The following is a 19,985-nucleotide window of genomic DNA, read 5'->3' as shown; positions in this document are numbered from 1 at the left end:
TGAAAATCAGCTTGTGTGCCGCCTTCGGCACTTGTGCCATAGGTTGCCTACCCCTGCTGTAGATCTTTGGTGTATGCACCACCACAGCTGTGTGAATTGAGAAACACTAACATAGAGGAGGAAGTTTACTGGCTCATTGTCAGTGCGAATGCAAAATTGTATACACTTCATTGCTTCCCCAGCTCAGTTTTCACATTACATTACACTTCATTTATGTGAGTGACACCATTGCCTTTTGCTGTCATCTTTTGCTAGCTAATTATTTAAGTGGTGGATTTAATAAATAATTTCATTGCGATCAATGCAGGTTCTGGGTTGACCAATGTTAAAACCGAAGAGATCTCTGAAGTAAAGATGGATGCAGAGTTCCGACATGATTCAGGATATGAAGTGCATCATCAAAAATTGGTGAGTGAACATCTAGAGCTTTAAGTTTATGTTTTGAATCGCTGTGGCTAATAACATCCTTACCTACAGGGATATTATGGCCCACATTTTTCTAATTGCATGGCTGGGAAAAAAATCTACACATAATTTTCACACACACATGGTCTGATTCTCCTCCCTCTTAGATGGGTATAAATTGGGAGTAATTCCATCGGAGTCAGTGAACTTACACCAGTGTAAGACTAGTGTAAGAAGAAAATGCACACCACATTTGTGCATCAGTTACCAACCTGTATGGTCACTTATACCTGTACCACGCACACTCAATGCCAGTGATCAAAAAAAGTAAGAAAGAAAATAACAAACTGGGAATGTCATTACACATGAGTAAAAATACTTCTGGAACCCCAGTGTTGTCCCAAGATATTAGAGCTACAAGGTGGGTGAAGTAATAGCTTTGACTAAACCAGCTTCTGTTGGTGAGAGAGAGAAGCTTTCAAGTGACACAGCTCTCTTCATCAGGGCTGGGAAAGGAGTCTAAGGCAGTGTTTCTCAACCTTTTTGATACCAGGGACTGGCTTGCTGCCTTCCTAAACAGTGTCAGGGAGATCTCAAGGACCAGTTGTTGAGAAACACTGCTGTAAGGGACCCTTCATGGTGAATGGTCCCCTTCACCTTGAATGGTTCCTTAAACTAAGTTCTAACTACTGATGCTAAACTATCAATTCAATCTTGTGTTTAGCTGCCACACTCTGGCTATGTCTACACTGCAAGTAAAAACCCATGGCTGGCCCAGGCCGGATGACTCTCCCTAAGAGGCTATTTAATTGAGGTGTAGACACTTGAGCTAAGGGGCTATTTAATTGTGGTGTAAACATTTGGGCTCAGGCTGGCGTCTGGGCTCTAGGACCCTGCGAAGTGGGAGAGTCCCAGATCTCGGGCAGCAGCCAGAGCCTGAACATCTACACCACAATGAAGCAGCCCAATGAGCCCAAGACAGCTGGCATGGCTAGTCATGGGTGTCTAATTACAGTGTAGGCGTACCCTCTAAGTACCTTTTCCAGACCTGAAGAAGAGCTCTGTGTAAGCTCAAAAGCTTGTCTTATTGGACCAACATCAGTTGGTAAGAGAAATATATTACCTCACCCACCTTGTCTCTGCAACCCCAGCTATGATGCTGTAATAACATGAGGGAGAGGAAACGTGGCAATGGAGGTGGGGAATGAAAACATAAGGCCTCAGGCCCCAGATTTCCTATCCCATCCTGGTTATCTGAGATTTTGTGGCGACCAGAAACTATAATTAAATAACAAAGAGGTTTTCACGTGCAGTTCTGTCAGTACCCAAGCAGAAGCAAGGGCGTTGAGCTAAGTCACAGCAGCACTCTTCGCCAGGGCTGTGCCACAAGTGTGCCTAGAACCTTGAAATCCACCCAGGGAGTGGATTCAGATTGCGGTGCAATTCTGGAACATCAGCCCAATAATACCACTTGAGCTGGACTCAAGACCTTGCCATGTTCCCTCAAGCACTCAGGGCTTGGGTCACACAGGGTCTTAGGCACTGCAACACTCAGCACCTAGGGGCATTCACACCCCTAAGTTAGGACTGTGCAGCCTCCGTAAGGCAGCTTTTAACCCCTTTTCTGCCAGTGTGGGGCAGACGCCCCATCACAGGCATTCATCTGAGAGGTGCGAGACCCAAGTTCAAATCCCTTCTCCATATCAGGCAGAGGAAGTAACGGAATCTGGGTCTCTCACATCCCATGTGAGTGCCCTACCCACTGTGCTGAAGGTTATAAAGGATCTGCCAGCTCCTCCCCTTCCCTGTCTCTCTCACTTTCAAAGGAGGAGATTCTCCACTAGATTTAATTTGCAACAGTAGTTACTTATATCTTTATTTTGTTTGCTGTTTTTGTACAGTGAGCAATAAAATAACACTGAGGTAGGTGGGAGAATCACAGAATATCAGGGTTGGAAGGGCCCTCAGGAGGTCATCTAGTCCAACCCCCTGCTCAAAGCAGGACCAATTCCCAACTAAATCATCCCAGCCAGGGATTTGTCAAGCCCTGACCTTAAAAACCTCTAAGGAAAGACCCTGCCTTAACAGTGCATTGTGACTTTTGTGAATACAAAGATATCCAAATGAGAGAACACGTCTTCTAACAGGGACAGATCCAAAACCCATTCAGAAAGATTCCCACTGACTCCAGTAGACTTTTTGATCAGGACCATTAGGAGTACAGTAGTGGAAGATTCTCACCGCAATGTTGCAATACTACAAGCAAATAGTTAAATCTGACTTCTTGCTTCCTCTTTTGTGAAGGAATAATACATGATGGAATTTCATATCTTAGAGTTCTAAAATCCTAATAATAAACTTGAAAGGTTTCTTTTTAAAATATATTCTTAAACCTAAGTAGTGCTGAAAAATTAAAATTAATATGGGATTCAAATTTGCATTTGAACTAGGTAATGACTGTGTAAAAAGATACTCAGCTCTTTGATGCTGAGAATTGAGAATTCCCAGGGTGACAAGCTAATCCCAAATGCATTAGCACTAATTTTGGAAATTCTGCCACACCTCACTCAGGAGGGCTAAATATTATGATGAAATAAGTCAGAGAAAGGTTATTGGGGAGAGGAAACCTGGCACTAGTGCATTTCAATGTACTTATTGTCGTGTTATTGCCTCTGTGTCACACATAGTCAATTATAATAACTCAAAAAGGGACAGTTGCAGGTATCTGTGCAAGCAGCTCCCTCTACTGTGCTAGTGGAAAAGATAATGTACTGTATTTAGTAAAGGGAATGTTATATCTCTTTAAAAACACCAGATTTTAAATTGTGTTATCCTGTGTTATCTACTGATAGCCAGAACCATTGCTTACTATTAATTAGGAAGTCATCCTCTTCATATATCACATCAGTTTAGTTTTTATTGAAGGCACATACTGAACTAGTGTTCCCATATTGTTTCAAATGTACTGTGACTGAAAATACATGACAATAAATTTCTTATTACCATACACAGTGTGCTGCATGTTACCATCTTAGTCCAATACTTCTTATTGGAAAGACACATTAATGTTGTTCCAAATCAGTAAGTATTCCTGAGTATTATTTTCTTTTTCCCCTGACTGGAGTTATTTTTGAGTTCTGTCTTTGAGATTGTCACCCGATTAGGTGTAATTTGAAAGCAGTAGGTGCAGACATGCTTTTAGATTTCTTTTTTCCCATCTGGAAGATTTTTAAAGAGAAAATCCCTTTGGAATACTTAACTGAGATGCTTAGAATTCATATATAAAACATATGCAGGGCTGCAATTAATAATTGACCTGAAGTTGCAGTTATTGTTCTGTTGATAGGTATCTGTGTTTTAGTTCTATCATACATTGTTTTTCATAACTGAAAATCCTTCAGGCCTTACTCTTTTGCTAACCTGTATGAAGCAAACAGAAATTATCTAAATTTAAAATAAGTATATTTGCATGTTTTTGTTTATATGCATGTAAAATTGACGGTAGACATTAATACAGTCAACACATCAAATTATGCAAACTGTACATTTTATGTCTGTTCCGTTTCATTTTTAACATTGCTTAAACATCTCTTGCTGACAACAATGGAACAGCATATTTAATTTGCATGTTTCAGTACCTTTACATGGAAGACTGTTTTCTTTAAAAAATGTGATACAGCTCTTTGATTCTTAGACAAATATTTAAAAAGGAGGAAGAAGCAGGAAATCAGCTAAATATTATGCTCTTTAAGATGAAGAAAGTGCCATAGTGACATTAAGAACTTGCCATGGTGGGTAAATGAAGATACAATACAATAGAGCAGATAATTTCTCCTCTGTTTAATCCATATATACTTAGGGCTTGTCTGCAAGACCTTACTCTGATGATAAACAAGAATGTTCATCATTGAGGAACAAACAGGCAGTAGTTATTTTAATTATATACAAATAAATTTAAAATAACTATTTTCTCCTCACTCTGGAAAGGCTTGATTTCCCTTACTAGGCACCTTAAAATAGAATGTTTATTTTCCCATTTGCTAAACTCTCTCTCTTTGCTGCTAGACAAATCACCTTGCTTTCTTGAACTTTCTCCCCTTAACCCAGCTGGTTACATGGAGGCTTCATTGTTATCCTGTAGGTCTGAAATAAGCCTTTATATCAGACAAGCACATCATGCTTACCCAAACCAATCCTGATTGTATGTAAATTCGTGAAACATTTCATGGTTTAGCTTCTCAAAGGCAGAGAAAAATGTACGTTCTCTCAATATTTTCCTGCAATCCTCACCAGTCACCCTAGGGTTTGTGTAGCCATCCCCTAAACTAGCCTGAGCAGCAATTACAAGTCATATTTCAAGTGCCTCTAAAACTGACGGCTTGGCATCCATGGAGATAAGTCCTCCATGGATCCACAGAACTGGTACACCATAGGCAGTAGCCATTAAAACTTGCCACACGGCCCGTGTAACTTTTCTATGACAGGGAGAGTTTAGTGCTACGGTGACCTAGTTGCTGCACTGCTGAAGAGATTGGAATATTTCTGCAGAGTCCACTTAGACGTTTTGTAAATTGCATAGAAGACTGTACAACTTCGCTAAATAGCAGAGGGGATTTCGTTACTTATCTGCTTTATTTTTGTTTCCTAGGTATTCTTTGCTGAAGATGTGGGTTCAAACAAAGGTGCCATCATTGGACTAATGGTGGGAGGTGTTGTCATAGCAACAGTCATTGTCATTACTTTGGTGATGCTGAAGAAAAAACAGTACACATCCATCCATCATGGTGTAGTGGAGGTGGGTAAAGGTTACTGAGGATAGCTGCACTTACATGAATGGAGGTGGCAGCAGAGTGCTGAGTAAAACCATGTAAACCCATGTGTTTACAAATGAACTAAGAAAATCAGCTCCTTGATTAACCAGTGTTTGAAAGTAGTGTGGCTGTCTTGTTAAACTACTATTTTTATTCAGCGGGATGGAAATGAAAGATCTGAACTAGTAAATATATGCACAGCAATCCATAGGATATGCCCCATCTAATTAAATCTAAAACTGCAAAAATCTGTCCAGAAATTATCCATGACCTATGACCTTTAACATGGACATTAATTTCCCTTTAGAATTTAACAGTAGCTGCAAAGAGAATATTGTATGGGTTGAAAAATTGGAGTTATTACTATTGTCATTTGGAATTCACATGTAAGGACTTTTTAAATTGGTTTCTAAAAGATTAACTAAACAATTAGATAGGATTTGGGGTGGAAGGGGTCATTTGTGGTTTTGACTGTGCACTATGCAGATTTGCCCTACACCGATGCTGTATTACTTTTTTTGTTCTACCAACAGGATTAATTTTTCCAGCCACAGCCTTTGATTTACAGCTAATATGAAACTTATAGATTTGAAAATTACATATAAAACTTGCAAGATCTTTTCTCAGAATGAAAACTGCTTTGTCTCCCAAAGTGTCAAGTAAATCCATCACATGCTCATAATACATTTAAAGTAGTACTGCTGCTACCACCTGCTGTGATTTAACGGAACTTCACTATAAATAAAAAGCATGATGAGCTTTTAATAAAACAAAACAAATCTCTCCCTTTGGTACTGATACCTAGAACGCTCACTGTAGATATCTATTCATTTTGCATTCATGCATTATATCAGGCAATCCTCAAGAGATTCAGATCTTTTCTTTCCAGAAACCACCAGCTAAACATTTTCAGTTGTAAATTGAACTAAATTTTGTTAGTTTCTTTAGGTGCAGCAATTTAATTCATATCAGTGACACTTCAGGCCCTACAGGATACATAGGAGGGATGTCTCTCTCTCTCTCTCTCTCTCACACACACACACACACACACACACACACACACACACACACACACACACACACACACACACACACACACACACACACACACACCATTATTCAGTGCAGAAGAGATTTAAAATTTTAGGGACTCTGCTTTATTTTTGTGATGTATTTATTTAGTATTCTTATAACCCAGACAAAATTAACAGATGATCATTGTGACTGATTGGTCCTGTGCCGTAGGAACTCTTAAGCTTTTAATAAAAAAAAAATGTAGATTTGGATAAAAACAGAGAGGATAATCTTAGATCTGTGTGAATCTTCTGTAACAAAACTCAAATCAGAGATTTTAGCCTAGCTCTTGAAAATACAGTACCAGCTTATGTACAACTGAGCTGGGTATCAATGACAGTGTAATTGAGTGGTGAGTGAGTAATAATAGCTCGTTCCTACAGAGGACTTTTGAATCTAGCATGAATACCTATTCAATTAGCAGTACAGAAATTAAGGCAGTATTGTCTAGTGGTTTGTTTGGGAATGGGCTCCAAGATCCTTGGTTTGTGGCCTTAATCAACTCACTTAACCTCTCTGCCTTTGTTTCTCACCTGCAAAATTGGGATTATACTTATCTATTTCCCAGGGCTGTTGAGGATTAGTTAGTAAATGTTTTTACAGCACTTTGAAAAATGTAAAACTCTGTAGGCAGTAAATTCTTCATAACAAAATGTCTTTGAAGTAAGGATATTCCAGTCCAAAGAGGATTAATTTATCTGGCAAAGTTGTGCACTAAAGGCATAACATTTAAAATATAAATAGCTTTGCATCTGGTCTACATTAGATGTATTTTGACAAACTAATTTTGGATCCCATCTGTTTACCTTGTATCAGAAACTACTATGACAATTTAAATGTATGTTAATGTGTGTAAGGTTACAAAACAGTTTCCATTACAACATGCTCCTAGCTTTCTGAAAATTCTCTACTGGAGATAAAATTCTTAATATTTGTTCTCTAATGTGGTTTGGGGGGAAAATACTATGGCCATTTGAAAGGTGTTACAATATTTTTTTAAAACTGATTTTTAAAACTTGCTCAACTTTGACCGTTAAAATTTTCCATGTGAATTGTCCTCGTTGAGAGAAGGACAACCACAAACAATTTTGGTGGGAAATTGTTAACTGATATGAATGATTGCAAACATAAACAGTTAAAAATGGGGTACAGATGTGCACCATCGCCTTAAAATAAAATCACAAACCCTAAACATCTTTGCTTACAATATATGTGAGGGCTCTAGGAAATATTGCCTGCTACTCCAGCTCTAAAGTTAGAATAAACACTTCTTGAGAACCAGCTCCTGAAGTCACATTAGGATTAGCTGCAAAGAAAATCTGTAGGTGAGAGGAAAAGGTGCTGTACAGACAAAAGAAAAGACTATTTAAATAAAGGAGAAAAATGGAAGTGAAGTAATACCCAGGCTTGTACCAAGAAGTATTCTCTGTCAGAAAAGAGAGGTACTGTAATTGTTGTGCTTGCTAGAGCTTCAGCATATCCATACCTGGAATATTGCATTCAGCTCTGAGTGACTCAAATTGGACAATATGGAAACTGCTAAGCAAAGAACAAAAAAATGGTTCTTGTTGATGGGGTTGACTGACAAGAAAAGCATAAGAGTTAAATGTGTATAGATTGGCAGAGCAATAACTACGATGAGACATAAGTCTACAAATACTTGAAATTTGTAACGATCGAGAAGAGAGAAAAAAATGTAGCATCATAAAATGGGTAAAAGGAAGTAACAAAGAAGGAAAACGGAGGCTTAAAAGTGGGGTTGGCAGAGATCAGTGAGTCGGGTATAATCACCCCCAAAGAAGCAGAAGAATTCTTATCATTTGACACTTCTAAAACAAAATGGGGGGGGGGGGGAATTACAAGAAAATTTACAGTAGTGAAAACTGACTAGGAGAGAAACTAGATGTCCTAATAAGTCTTTTCTATCTATAGAGTCTATGATTTGGTGATGATTGGGAATGTGTTATAAATTAGCTTATCAAATGTAGGTTTTGCCTTAAAATGGAATATTTTACTCAGTTTTGCCATGGTTTCGTAGACACACCTCTTGCTGTTGCCCTTACAATACAATTGTTTATGATGCTCCTGCTTATCTCTTCAGTTTCTTGTCCATTCTTTAGTCTTATCTGTTTCTGCATCTGATTACTCTCCATTCTTTTTATTCATTTAATCTCCTCATTCTGTCTCACATCTCATGCAGATTGTACTGTGTGCTTCTCCTCCCCTCTGATTCTGAACAAAGGAATCACATGAGGAGCTCAAAGCTAAAACAACATACAGAGTTCAGTACAGTGTTGTCTAAAGCTTCAATAAGAAGAGTACAGCACAGCCATGGAACAGTCCTGTAGCCCAAATTCTTTTTGCCCACGGCCAGTCTAGTGGCAAGTATTTAGCACCAAGTATCGGGGTAGCCGTGTTAGTCTGTATCCACAAAAACAACAAGGAGTCTGGTGGCACCTTAAAGACTAACAGATTTATTTGGGCATAAGCCCATGAAAGCTTATGCCCAAATAAATCTGTTAGTCTTAAAAGTGCCACCGGACTCCTCACCATTTAGCACGTTTGTCCTGTCGGACATGGGGTCTATGCTGTAACATGTAGAGATCCCTAGTCTCTCACCCCAAGAGCCCAACACTTCCTCCATCTGACCTTGAATCTCTTGTCCTTTGGGAGTTTCCTATTACAGTGTTTTTGGTTGTGAACACTCCTGTGGCTTGCATGGCATGATTTGGACTAGCCAAAGTCATCCCTGTATCATAGATGATTTTGGCTCTTGTGTGTAAAACTTGAACCTTCTTTGACTTTACCGTACAGTAGTTCATTCAAGAAGAAAGCTGGGTGCTTTTTCATATGCACTTGCATTCTCTTCTCAGTCATTTCCAGTACAAGCCGGATGAGCTTATTGGGATGCTTATAGTTTTTATTTCCCATATTTGCTTTCCTTTTTCCGTAATGTCCCAGACACTGGACCATGTTAGCAAACCGCAGTTTTAATCGTCACATTGTCATAACTTTCACATAGTTTAATACTGTTAAATTTGTAAGCTCTTCTGGGCAGAGACAATGTCCTCTTACGTGTTTGTAGAACACCCACCACAACACCTATTATTAATTACTTGTATTATATTACAGTGTAGGGCTCAAGTCATGGCCTAGGACCTCCGCTAAGCGCTGTATAAGCACAGAACATAAAGATGGCCTCTGCCCCGAAGATCTTACACTTAGCCTGATTGGCTCTACTGGGCAGTACTAAAATATGAATATTTCATCATTGTAATTAAAAATGTTGTACAGAAGCCTGATGGTGGAACATAGTCCTGGCCAGGTTTTAGATACAATATAGCCATGGATAGGGCAAGTGGTAACCTGTGGAGAGAGGGTATTTAAACAGCAGGAGCCAGCCAACTAGCCTGGAGATAATTACTGAGAATCTTTTGTGGGCAGAGCCTGCAGCACTGCCGCTATCTCTCACCAAGCCCACTAATGCCAGGGCTGCTATCCCTGTGGGAAATAGTAATGAGGACTCTCTAGGAGAGGTAGGAAAGAACACTGGCAGGCCCGGAGAGTGTCATTAAAATGCAAGGGCAGGATTGTACGCTAGCTGCTGGGCAAGTCATTGTACCAGAAGTCTCTTGGGGCTGTGAGGGCAGAGGAGACAGGATGTGAAGTTCCCAAGGGCTTCCCTGCCCTTGATAAATTGGAATGATTGTTGACAGCTAAGCCGAGCACTCATCCGCTGCTTGAACCAGCTGAAAGAAACAGTAATATTCTGGCACTATAAAAATGTTTTTTTTTTCTTTTGAAAATGAAAGATTTGTTCCTAGTCTCAAAAGCTAGGGAAATGTAAAAGAACAGCGCAAAGAGCGAGCCTCCTCTCTAGCCAGCAGCTGGTTTGTACAAAGCCACGTGCTTTGTCAGCTTGACTGAAGAGAGACACTTTTCAGTTTTGTTCCAAGACAGCTTGTGTACATTTTTACATATAACAAAATTGCTCATTGCTGGCTCAGCTTTAAAAAGCCTAGCACTCTTTAATAACAATATTTTAACAAGAGAAGGGTCCAGTTACATTCCAGAAAAGGGACCATAGGAAGTGCCAAGTCATATCAGACCAGTGATCCATTCCATCTAATATCCTGTTTCCAATAACGACCAAGGGAGAGGGCAAGAAACCCTGCTGTAGCCAGTTATGGAACGACCTGCCTGTAGCAGCAAGGTCAGACCCTTAAAGTTGGTGATCTTGCTTGATGGAGAAGGGAAAGGATTATTCTGACACATACAGAGATTTCTGTAAAGGCGATTTACAGTCAGTTGAAATTGGAACAAAGGTGGGGGGAGAAGATTTTAGAATGGATGATAAAATAGGACTGATTGTGATGCAGCAAGTCACCTGATGTATTTTTACATGTGACAGTCTTTTCTTTTTTAGTCAGTGAGTAACATGAGGTAGGAAATGGTTCTGATGAGAAGATACTGTGAGATGCGAGATGTAATCTAAATCACAACCCAAGCAGACGTGGCCACAGAAATAAGTAGATTAGCTTGCACTTGCCCTGAGTGTGGAACAATATATCCGTTATTTTCCTCTGGAGCTTCAAGTAACATAACTTTTAAAGGGGGACAGTCTTGTCCTTCCCACGCTAAAATATTTCCAGCATTGTAGATCATATTTCAAGAAAATCAGGCATCAGGTTTGTTTAGTCTGGAGAAGAGAAGACTGGGGAGGAGGGCATAATTTTTAAGTACATAAAAGATTGTTGCAAGGAGGAGGGAGAAAAATTTGTTCTCTTTAACCTCTGAGGATAGGACAAGAAGCAACGGGCTTAAATTGCAGCAAGGGCAGTTTAGATTGGACATTAGGAAAAACTTCCTAGTTGTGAGAGTGGTTAAGCACTGGAATAAATTGCCTGGGGAGGTTGTTGAATCTTCATCATTGGAGATTTTTAAGAGCAGGTTAGACAAACACCTGTCAGGGATGGTCTAGATAATACTTAGTCCTGCCTTGAGTGCAGGGGACTGGACTAGATGACCTCTCAAGGTCCCTTCCAGTCCTACAATTCTATAAGCACTTCTCCTTTACTTATTCATCAAAAGGTTTGACTAAACTAGTCTGCTATGTAAGATTTCTTGAGAGAATACATTTTCCATTATCCAAAAGGTTATTTTATGCTAAAAATAAAAGGTTATTTTTGCTAAAGGTCATTACTTACAGAAATTCACACTAAAATTTTCATAGCTAATATTTTAGAGTAGTTTAGAACCCTCTGTGCCCTTCCTGCTTTTAAGACTTCTGACAAGATAGAATTGATTTTTTATTTTTTTAAGGGAGATAGCAAACACTAGAGGTAAAGGATAGCAAATAGAATAGCTCTGTTTTAATAGGTAATTAGGAAGCTGGCCAGGAGATGGTAGGTTTTGAATGCACAACAGTTATGCAGTTCACACAGTGGAGATAATTAGGTGTTTTAACATTTAGAGACTGGTCTCACCACCTCTAATGTGGTATAGTTTTACATTACTATAACGTTCATTGAAGGAAACTAATATATGGAGCAGCGGGTACTCAGAAATGACTTTCAATCACTGAGCTGTCATTGTTCCTATCTGCTAAGAAATCAACAGTCAGTTTTAGTTAAATAGAAAATATTTAACTGGGTCAGAAACAAAGCGCTGATATTGGGGACCAAATTCAACCCTGGAATAAGAGGATGTGTTCCCCATTAAATGTTATGGGATTATTGATTGTGGGCCCTCATCAGTATCCTTAGATTTTTATTAGTGAATTTGAAAGGTCGCAATTGGCAACTTTAGACGGTGTCTAATAGGGTCCAGCACAAGCCACCTCCTACTGTTCTGCCAAGGTGGTTTGTATTATTGAGATTCTAGTTACACACCCTCTGCGCCAGGCTCTCTCTGCAAGCACAGGAAGAGAGACCTAAGCATTTGCGACCTGGAAGACAGCCAGTAGATGAAGGGGGTAGGGAAACAGGATGCAAACTCTCTCTCCTTACCCCGTTTTTGTCTGTCAGGTTGCAAATTCTTTGGAGCAGGGGCAAGCAGTAGTCGTAAGCACATTGCAGAAAGAAGCTGGTGTCTCGCTGAGCTGGTTGCCAGATCCTCAAGCAAACGTAACCACTGCAGGTTACAGCAGCAGAGAGGCAAACCATTGCTGTCTAGATCAAGAGGGAGGTTCCTTCAGGCCAAGGCAGTAGGAGCAGGGCTGAGCTTACCTGCCTGCAAGTTACTCTTTAGAGAAGTTCTGTGATGGCTTCTAGTTAATAATTCCCAGGTGCTACTCCAGGTGTTAATCCATAAAGCCCTTCATGATTTGGGTCCTGGATATCTTTGAGAGGAGAGTCTCTCTCTTTCTTTAAGCTGGTTGTTGAGTTTAGGTGAGGTGAGAGCTAACAGACCATAGGTTTGTGGTGCCCTGTTCACTGGAGAACCGTCCCATCTAGAATTTGGTCCATCAGGGCCAGAGTCTGTTGACCTGTGCAAGCTCCAAGACTTACCTCCCTACTGAGGCTTTTCCTGTGATGGTAAGGTTGAGGAGTGAGCCCTTTGCTTGCTTTTCTTTCCTATGAGGTTGGAGCTTTCAAATGTGTGTTTAAATGTACTGATGAGAGCTCAGAATATAAAAGAGAGGAGTGGGAGGAATAAGTAAACTTGAGCCATTGTATGGACCAGAGGAAACCTAACCACGACCCGTTTTCTCCCCCACTCTAGGTGGATGCAGCAGTGACACCAGAGGAACGCCACCTTTCCAAGATGCAACAAAATGGCTATGAAAATCCAACCTACAAGTTCTTTGAACAGATGCAGAACTAGAACACCACAACAGCCTCATGAGTTGGACAGCAAAATGATTGCTTCACTGCCCATCGGTGTTCGGTTATAGAATAACATGGAAAGAAACAAAAACACTCTGTTTTATTATTTACTCATTATCGCCTTTTGACAGCTGTGCTGTAACACAAGTAGATGCCTGAACTTGAAATAATAAAAATCAGTAATGTATTTTCTCTCTTTACATTTCAGTCTTTACACTACATTATTAATGAATGTTTTTTGTGTACTGTAAAGAGTTTAGCTGTATTTAACTAGTGCATGGATAGATTCTCTTTCCCAATTATTTATCATGTGGCCCCTTAGCCAGCTGTATATTATTCTTGTGATTTGTGCAAAAATTAAGTCCTACTTGAAATATGCTTTAAAGAATTGATGGGGGATGCTTCCTGTGTCTTAGCTGCTTCTCTTTGCTGAGTTTTTTTTCTGATCACTAGGCATTTTAAAGTAAAACTACTTTTTTTAAAGTATTCCAGATGAGTTATTTTCTTCTGCAGTTGCATTTTATTGTACAGATGGTTGCTTCTGCTGTATTAGTGATGTAGAAATCATTGGGAATACACATTTGTTTCTTTGTGCCTGTTTTATGTGCACACCTTAGGCATTGGAAGGTAAACTTCTTTTCTTTTCCATGTACCTTTTTGATCTTTTAATAAAAATTAAAAATGAAAAAGAATCCCTATTAATTGTGAGCACTTTCATAGGGAAAAAGTGCCTGCTGGTTGAAAATTAATGGGGATCCTACAACTGTCTCTGCAGGATGATTGTACAGAATCATTGCTTATGAATTGATAGCTTTCTACACTGTGTTACATAAATAAATTAAGAAAAAAACCTTTGGACAAGAGTTTTCTTTGGAGGAAGAAATAGGTGTGTTAATCATAGAATACCAGGGTTGGAAGGGACCTCATGAGGTCATCTAGTCCAACCCCCTGCTCAAAGCAGGACCAATCCCCACACAGATTTTTGCCCCAGATCCCTAAATGGGCCCCTTCTAGGATTAAACTTACAACCCTGGGTTTAGCAGGCCAATGCTCAAGCCACTGAGCTATCTCTCCCCCCAAGTAACTTAAACAGTAACATGAAATATTCATAGAGCCGGAGGGCAGGGGTGTTTTCCTGCAAGCGGATATGGACCAGAACATCCACAGTTTGAATATAGGGGAACAAAATGGCAGTATGGGGAGGGGACATGGCCCTTAGCACCCCTTCCCCTCTAACATGTCATTTTTCAACTTTGTATGCGAGTGTTTTAATGTAAATAAATGTGTTCCCGGAGGAGTGTGATTGTGTAATTCCAACACCCACCCACCCCCGATAGCGTGTATAAATGTGTGCAGATTGATGTACACACAGTAACACCCATGACACAGGCATGATTCTCTGGAAGGTGGGTCTCGTTACTACTGCTCCTCCACTGATCCTGCTGTGCCAGTTGCACTCTAGTGGCGTCCCATTTAGATCAATGTAATGTTGGGCTGTAGGCAATCAGTCAGCAGTCCTGACAGCTGCAGCAAAGCATATCTGCTCCGCAGCTCTTCTTTTCCCACAATACCAATATGTGGTTTGCAAAGGCTAAGACAAAATTGCTTTCCCCGGGCCTGCCTGAAGAGAATGAATCACATGATAATGACCAGGTAATACACAGCTGTTGTACCTCTCTCTCCTTTTGTGAGCCACGAAGCAGGGTAAGATTGATGTTCAGGCACTGCAGGTGACGTAGGTGGATGATCTGGTAGGTGTGCTCAGAGGCCACCTACTAGATCAGGGCCAGTTCCAAATCTGTGCAGAGGAAGAGGTGGTAGTGCTGCCCACCTCAAGTTTTAGCCCAGTGGTTACAGTACATCCCGGCACACGGGAGACCCAGGTTCAATCCCCCTCTCTGCCTGAACAAGAGTCTTCCCCCTCTATCAAAGCCTAAGGAGCGTGCTCTTGCCACTGATGTGGGGTCCCTCAGTCTCTCCTGGGAAAGCTGTTCCACTGTGGATAAATACTTAAAGTGGAACAGCTTCCACGGGAGAGATTGAGGGATCCTATAGTCCAGTGGTTAGAGCACCCTTCTGCAACATGAGACCCAAGTCCAAATCCTTTCTCCACATCAGGCAAAGAGGAATTAGGGGAGCCTCTGGTAAATCTCAGGTGAGTGAGCAGACATCTGCCATGAGACTTGCAAGAGGGGCACTTTCTCCTCCAGCCAGGTTTTGAATGGGGCCAGAGCCAGCAGACATACTCTGAGCTCAGGCAGGGGAATGTCTGTTTTCCCCTGGTTTGAGGATCACATCAGGGTGTAGGCTGAAGACAGGCATCCAGAAACCCACAGTGAGGCAGAAACGCACATGCCATGGGCACTTTTTGCAGTGAAAATGTAGGTACTTTAGGCAGTAGTTAAACGGGGGGTGTTGTGGTTCACAATCATGCCTAACATTGGGACTTGAATGCCTAAACCACAGATTTAGGCACCTATGTTCCTTTGTGGATCTGGCTCCTAAGCCCCGCTGCATTTCAGTGCTAGCTCACGTAGGTGTCTCTTGAGGTCCCACCCTTAATCCACAATTCCAATGGGCGGCGGGAACTGCGGGAACTGTGGGATAGCTACCCACAGTGCACCGCTCCGACATCCAATGCTAGCCTCGGTACTGTGGGTGCACTCTGCCGAATTCACGCGCTTTAGTGGGGACGCACAACACCGAATGTATAAAATCACTTCCGAAAATTCAAATAAAATAAGTTCAAATTAATTTCGTACTGTAGACGTACCGTTCGGCACCTCCCTTTCTCGACGCATTGTAGAGGGAGTTTGGGCACCTAACTCGGGGTTGTGAATTCCACTAGTTGGCAGGGTGTCTAGGCGTCAGATGTTGCAGCATCTCAGACCTGTGAATCAACCCCTTGCTGCCCTGATGCAGTACTACTCCACTACTATTGTAATACTACTACTACTCCATATTGTACAAGGTATCGCAAACGGACTGTGAACAGTCCCACGCAGCAGAGGTGCTTCCTAATCACTTGCTGCCATCAGTAATTCTCTCTCTCCTGCTTTTAGGGAAGCTAGAAAGGCATGAAAAACTATTTAAGGTTTAATGTGGGATAATTGCATTAGCCACCTGACTATAAACACTGTTGCAAGGCGTTGAGAATCCACTGATACTTCTCCATTGCAGGCTAAGAGACTCAAGTTCTCAGTAGCATGGAAAAGTTTGGCATCTTATTCATATATGCTACCTAGCAGCTACCTTGACAACTCCTACATGGGGAGTGCTGTCAGTATAACTGCGTCACCCAGGTACATGGATTTTCCACACCCCTGAGCAACACAGTCATACCAACATATGTGTGTAGTGTAGACCAGGGCTCTGCTCCCCTCCCCACTCTGTCAGTACCTGAAACCAGCTGGACCATACCATAGCCTAACGTAGGAAACACAGTTTCCAAAGCTTGCTTCCAGGTAAGTCCAGCTTCTCAAAGGGCTTGGGGTTGTTTGCTTTTATCTTTCTTTTTTCCCTGTAACAATTTACTCTGCCACATGGGGGCATTTACTATGCATAACACTCTTCCTACTGCCCTCCTAGCTTCATGACCTGATTTACACTTGGTTGCAGCCTGGGGTATGTATACATGTGTTATAAATAAAGTAACTTGGGTAGGAGGGCGCACATGAAGTGTGTCAGTTTGCAGGTGCCCCCTTCTATCCATTGCATCCAACAGAAATGGTCTCTGCAGTATTTTTTAGTCCAGATTTTCAGGCTAGCCCCTCCTAACTCCAAAGCTGTGCATGGGATGCACTGAAGGAGGGATGTCAATGACTTCAAAACTCTAAGCATAAAGTCGTCTGAGGGCTGTGGAGTTTTGAACATGGGTTTAGGTGCGCAGTGGCCACCCTATGGGAGCTGGCACCCAACTTTCATAGGCTCCTTTGAAAATATCAGCTTTAAATGACTTCCAATGAGACTGCAAAGCCTTTGGGAACACGGCAAATTCTATGCAAAATACTGTTACTGCATAGGACTAAGACTGATCACCTCAGGCCTTGGCTACACTTGTGAGTTACAGCGCAATAAAGCCTCCCAGGGCGCTGTACCTCACTCCTCGTCCACACTGGCAAGGCATGTACAGTGCTGTATCTCTGCGGCTACAGTGCTGCTGGTACTCCACCTCCCCGAGATGAATAACTTTGCTGCACCTTGGGTACAACTCCCGGGTGTCAGTGTGAACGAGGAGTTAACCTGCTGTGATAATCCCCTTATCAAGTGGCCACTCTTCTCATTGTTGTGATTGGCTGCAGGAATGCGGAAGTGCCTTTTCAAAGCTCCCTTTCAGAGAGAAAAAGCAAACATGCTGTTTGCTTTGAGTGAGAAGCAGGGCGAGGGCAGGGGTGTCTGAACTTATAAGGCAGTGTGCTGACACACTCAGCACTCCAAAAACCCCACTCTCTCACCACACTCCCTGTCACACTCCAACCCACCTCCCTTTTGAAAAGCACGTTGCAGCCACTTGAACGCTGGGATAGCTGCCCATAATGCACGGCTCCCAATGCAGCTGCAAATGAGGCCAGGACAGTGCACTGGCAGCTGTCAGTGTGGACAGACTTCAGCGCTTTCCCTACACAGCTGTATGAAGGCGGGTTTAACTCTCAGCGCTGTACAGCTCCAAGTGTAGCCATACCCTAATAGTCAGGAAACATCAGTTCCCTCTAACCCCTTGTAGGAGTGGCTTTAAGGCCTGTAGGAGCCCACCATTTCTGGCTAAGAACAGTCAGCTGGCTCCTCAGAGGCCTGGTACCACTTTCTAACAGCGGTGATAATGAGTCATGGAAGAAGCTGAATTCACTTAACTGTCCTCCCAGCTGCTATAGTTTCATTACTGGCTCCTGGCCCATCTGGGAGAGGTCAGAAAAGCCACAGATCCTCAGTGGGAAAAAGTCACAGGCAATGCCAAGGGATGCTAGACACACACTGGAGATGTAGTCAGAGCAGAAACGCAGGCAACCGGATGGGACCTTGCCCCCCCCTTACTTTGTACTGAGTTCCACAAACACCAGGACTGGGTCTGTTCCCTTGCACGCATCATGTGTTTCCATGCCACCTACAGGCATACAAAAAGCTTTCCTGTGTGTGTACATACAAGACTATAGGAAAGTGTATGGCTTCAATATAAACAGGATCTAATTCAATGTATGGCAGGCTCATTAAAGGAGCACTATCAAAATTACCTTTAAGTGCAGAGTAATCCACAAATGGTATATGTGCATCTGTCGTTAGAGACAATCCCAGTCATAAAACCATAATTCAGTACAATCCCAATTACAGAAAATGTAGTTGCTTTGAATAACAATGCCCAACTCATATTGCACACTGCATGGTGGGAGGTATTCATATAATGAGACACTCTCCTAATGCAGCTGAGCACAGGAGCAACATTAAGGGGATGGGGGCTCATGTAGAAACATCACCATATTACTGCCTTGGTTTAAGGTATACAAGACATACCACTTTTCATTCAAAGCTTTTTTATAAATAAAAATTGTCCCACACATGAAAGTTACCACGTCTTAATACAAACCCTATTGCTATCGGCGCTACAACAGGCCCCTAGCATTTACAGAGTTTAACGCCCTTTAGTATCCAGCTCTTACTAATAACAGCACCATTCTGACTGTCCCTTACCACCTCCATGAGCTTATTAATGTGTAAAGACAACATTAACATGAATAACCCCAGCTAATCAATGAACTGGGACAAGTACACAGCAAAAGATGATGAGACCAGCAGGGGACAAAGGAAAGCACCTAAAAGTGTCAGCTTTGAATGCAGGATCCCTTACTTGGGCGGCATCTGTCCAACCAGATAGTAAGTTGACCAGTTCAAACGCAGCAGAGCTGCCTTATGTGTAGCGGTGGGTTGAACCAGAGTTCCAGTTCCAGACTCGGTGGCAGACGCCCCTTTCTGGCTATTAAGTTAGAGGAGGTAAAGCCAGTGCTATTCCCGTCAGGCATCCACCACTGCCCCTGGAGTCAAAATATTATAGTATGTGGCTTACACAGCTCATTAGTTGAGTTTGTTAAACTTTCTGCACATACACATAGCAATGTGCATCACTTCCATACTGTGCTGGAGGGTGCTATAAAACAGTGGCTCTCAACCTTTCCAGACTGCTGTACCACTTTCAGGAGGCTGACTGGTCTTATGTACCACAAGTTTCTCCTCACTAAAAATGACTTGCTTACAAAAATCCGACATAAAAATACAAAATACACAGCACACTGTTACTGACAAATTGCTGACTGGCTCATTTTTATCATGTTAGTCTAAAATAAATCTATTGGAATATAAATATTGTATTTCCATTTCAGTGTATAGTATATAGAGCAGCATAAACAAGTCATTGTCTGTATGAAATTTTAGTTTGTACTGACTTCCCCAGTGCTTTTTATGTAGCCTGTTGTAAAACCAGGCAAATATCTAGAAGAGTTGCTGTGCCTCCTGGAAGACCTCTGCATACCCCTAAGACACATGTACCCCTGGTTGAGACACACTGCTATAGAATAACCTACACATATCAGGTGACAAAGAGGAAGGTTCTTATTATACCCAGGTTACCGAGCAGAGCTCATCCTAGGCCAGGTAAATGACTCATAGATCAAGGACTTTTAAAAATAGGTGCTTACAGTTCAGCTTCTAAATCCACATTCAAACACTTCAATATGTGGCTTGATTTCCAAAGGTGCGCCCTCCCCTTCCCTTCCCCCCACCCCCCGCCCGCCCAGTAGCGCCCACTGACTTCAGAGAGGGGAGTTTCCTTTATTTAATCCAGTGGTTCTCAAACTGGGGCCGCCGCTTGTGTAGGGAAAGC

General features: G+C 41.8%; 1 protein-coding gene across 7 annotated transcripts in view; it reads left to right on the top strand.

Annotated features, from left to right (window-relative positions):
- The window catches only part of LOC123361996 (amyloid beta precursor protein), a 322,259-nt gene extending 308,453 nt beyond the window's left edge, over window positions 1-13,806 (top strand). For all 7 annotated transcript variants that reach the window (XM_045002229.1, XM_045002228.1, XM_045002225.1 and 4 more), the window contains 3 exons: window positions 308-408; window positions 5,054-5,200; window positions 13,014-13,806. In XM_045002229.1, coding sequence (XP_044858164.1) covers window positions 308-408; window positions 5,054-5,200; window positions 13,014-13,115 — 350 coding nt within the window. In that variant the 3' untranslated portion in view covers window positions 13,116-13,806. The remainder of the gene's footprint in view (window positions 1-307; window positions 409-5,053; window positions 5,201-13,013) is intronic.
- The last annotated feature ends 6,179 nt before the right edge of the window (window positions 13,807-19,985 follow it).

The sequence above is a fragment of the Mauremys mutica genome, chromosome 1 (assembly GCF_020497125.1).
Source record: "Mauremys mutica isolate MM-2020 ecotype Southern chromosome 1, ASM2049712v1, whole genome shotgun sequence".
NCBI lineage: Eukaryota > Metazoa > Chordata > Testudines > Geoemydidae > Mauremys > Mauremys mutica.
Note: the sequence above shows the minus strand (reverse complement) of the source record. Positions and strands in the feature narration are given on the sequence as shown.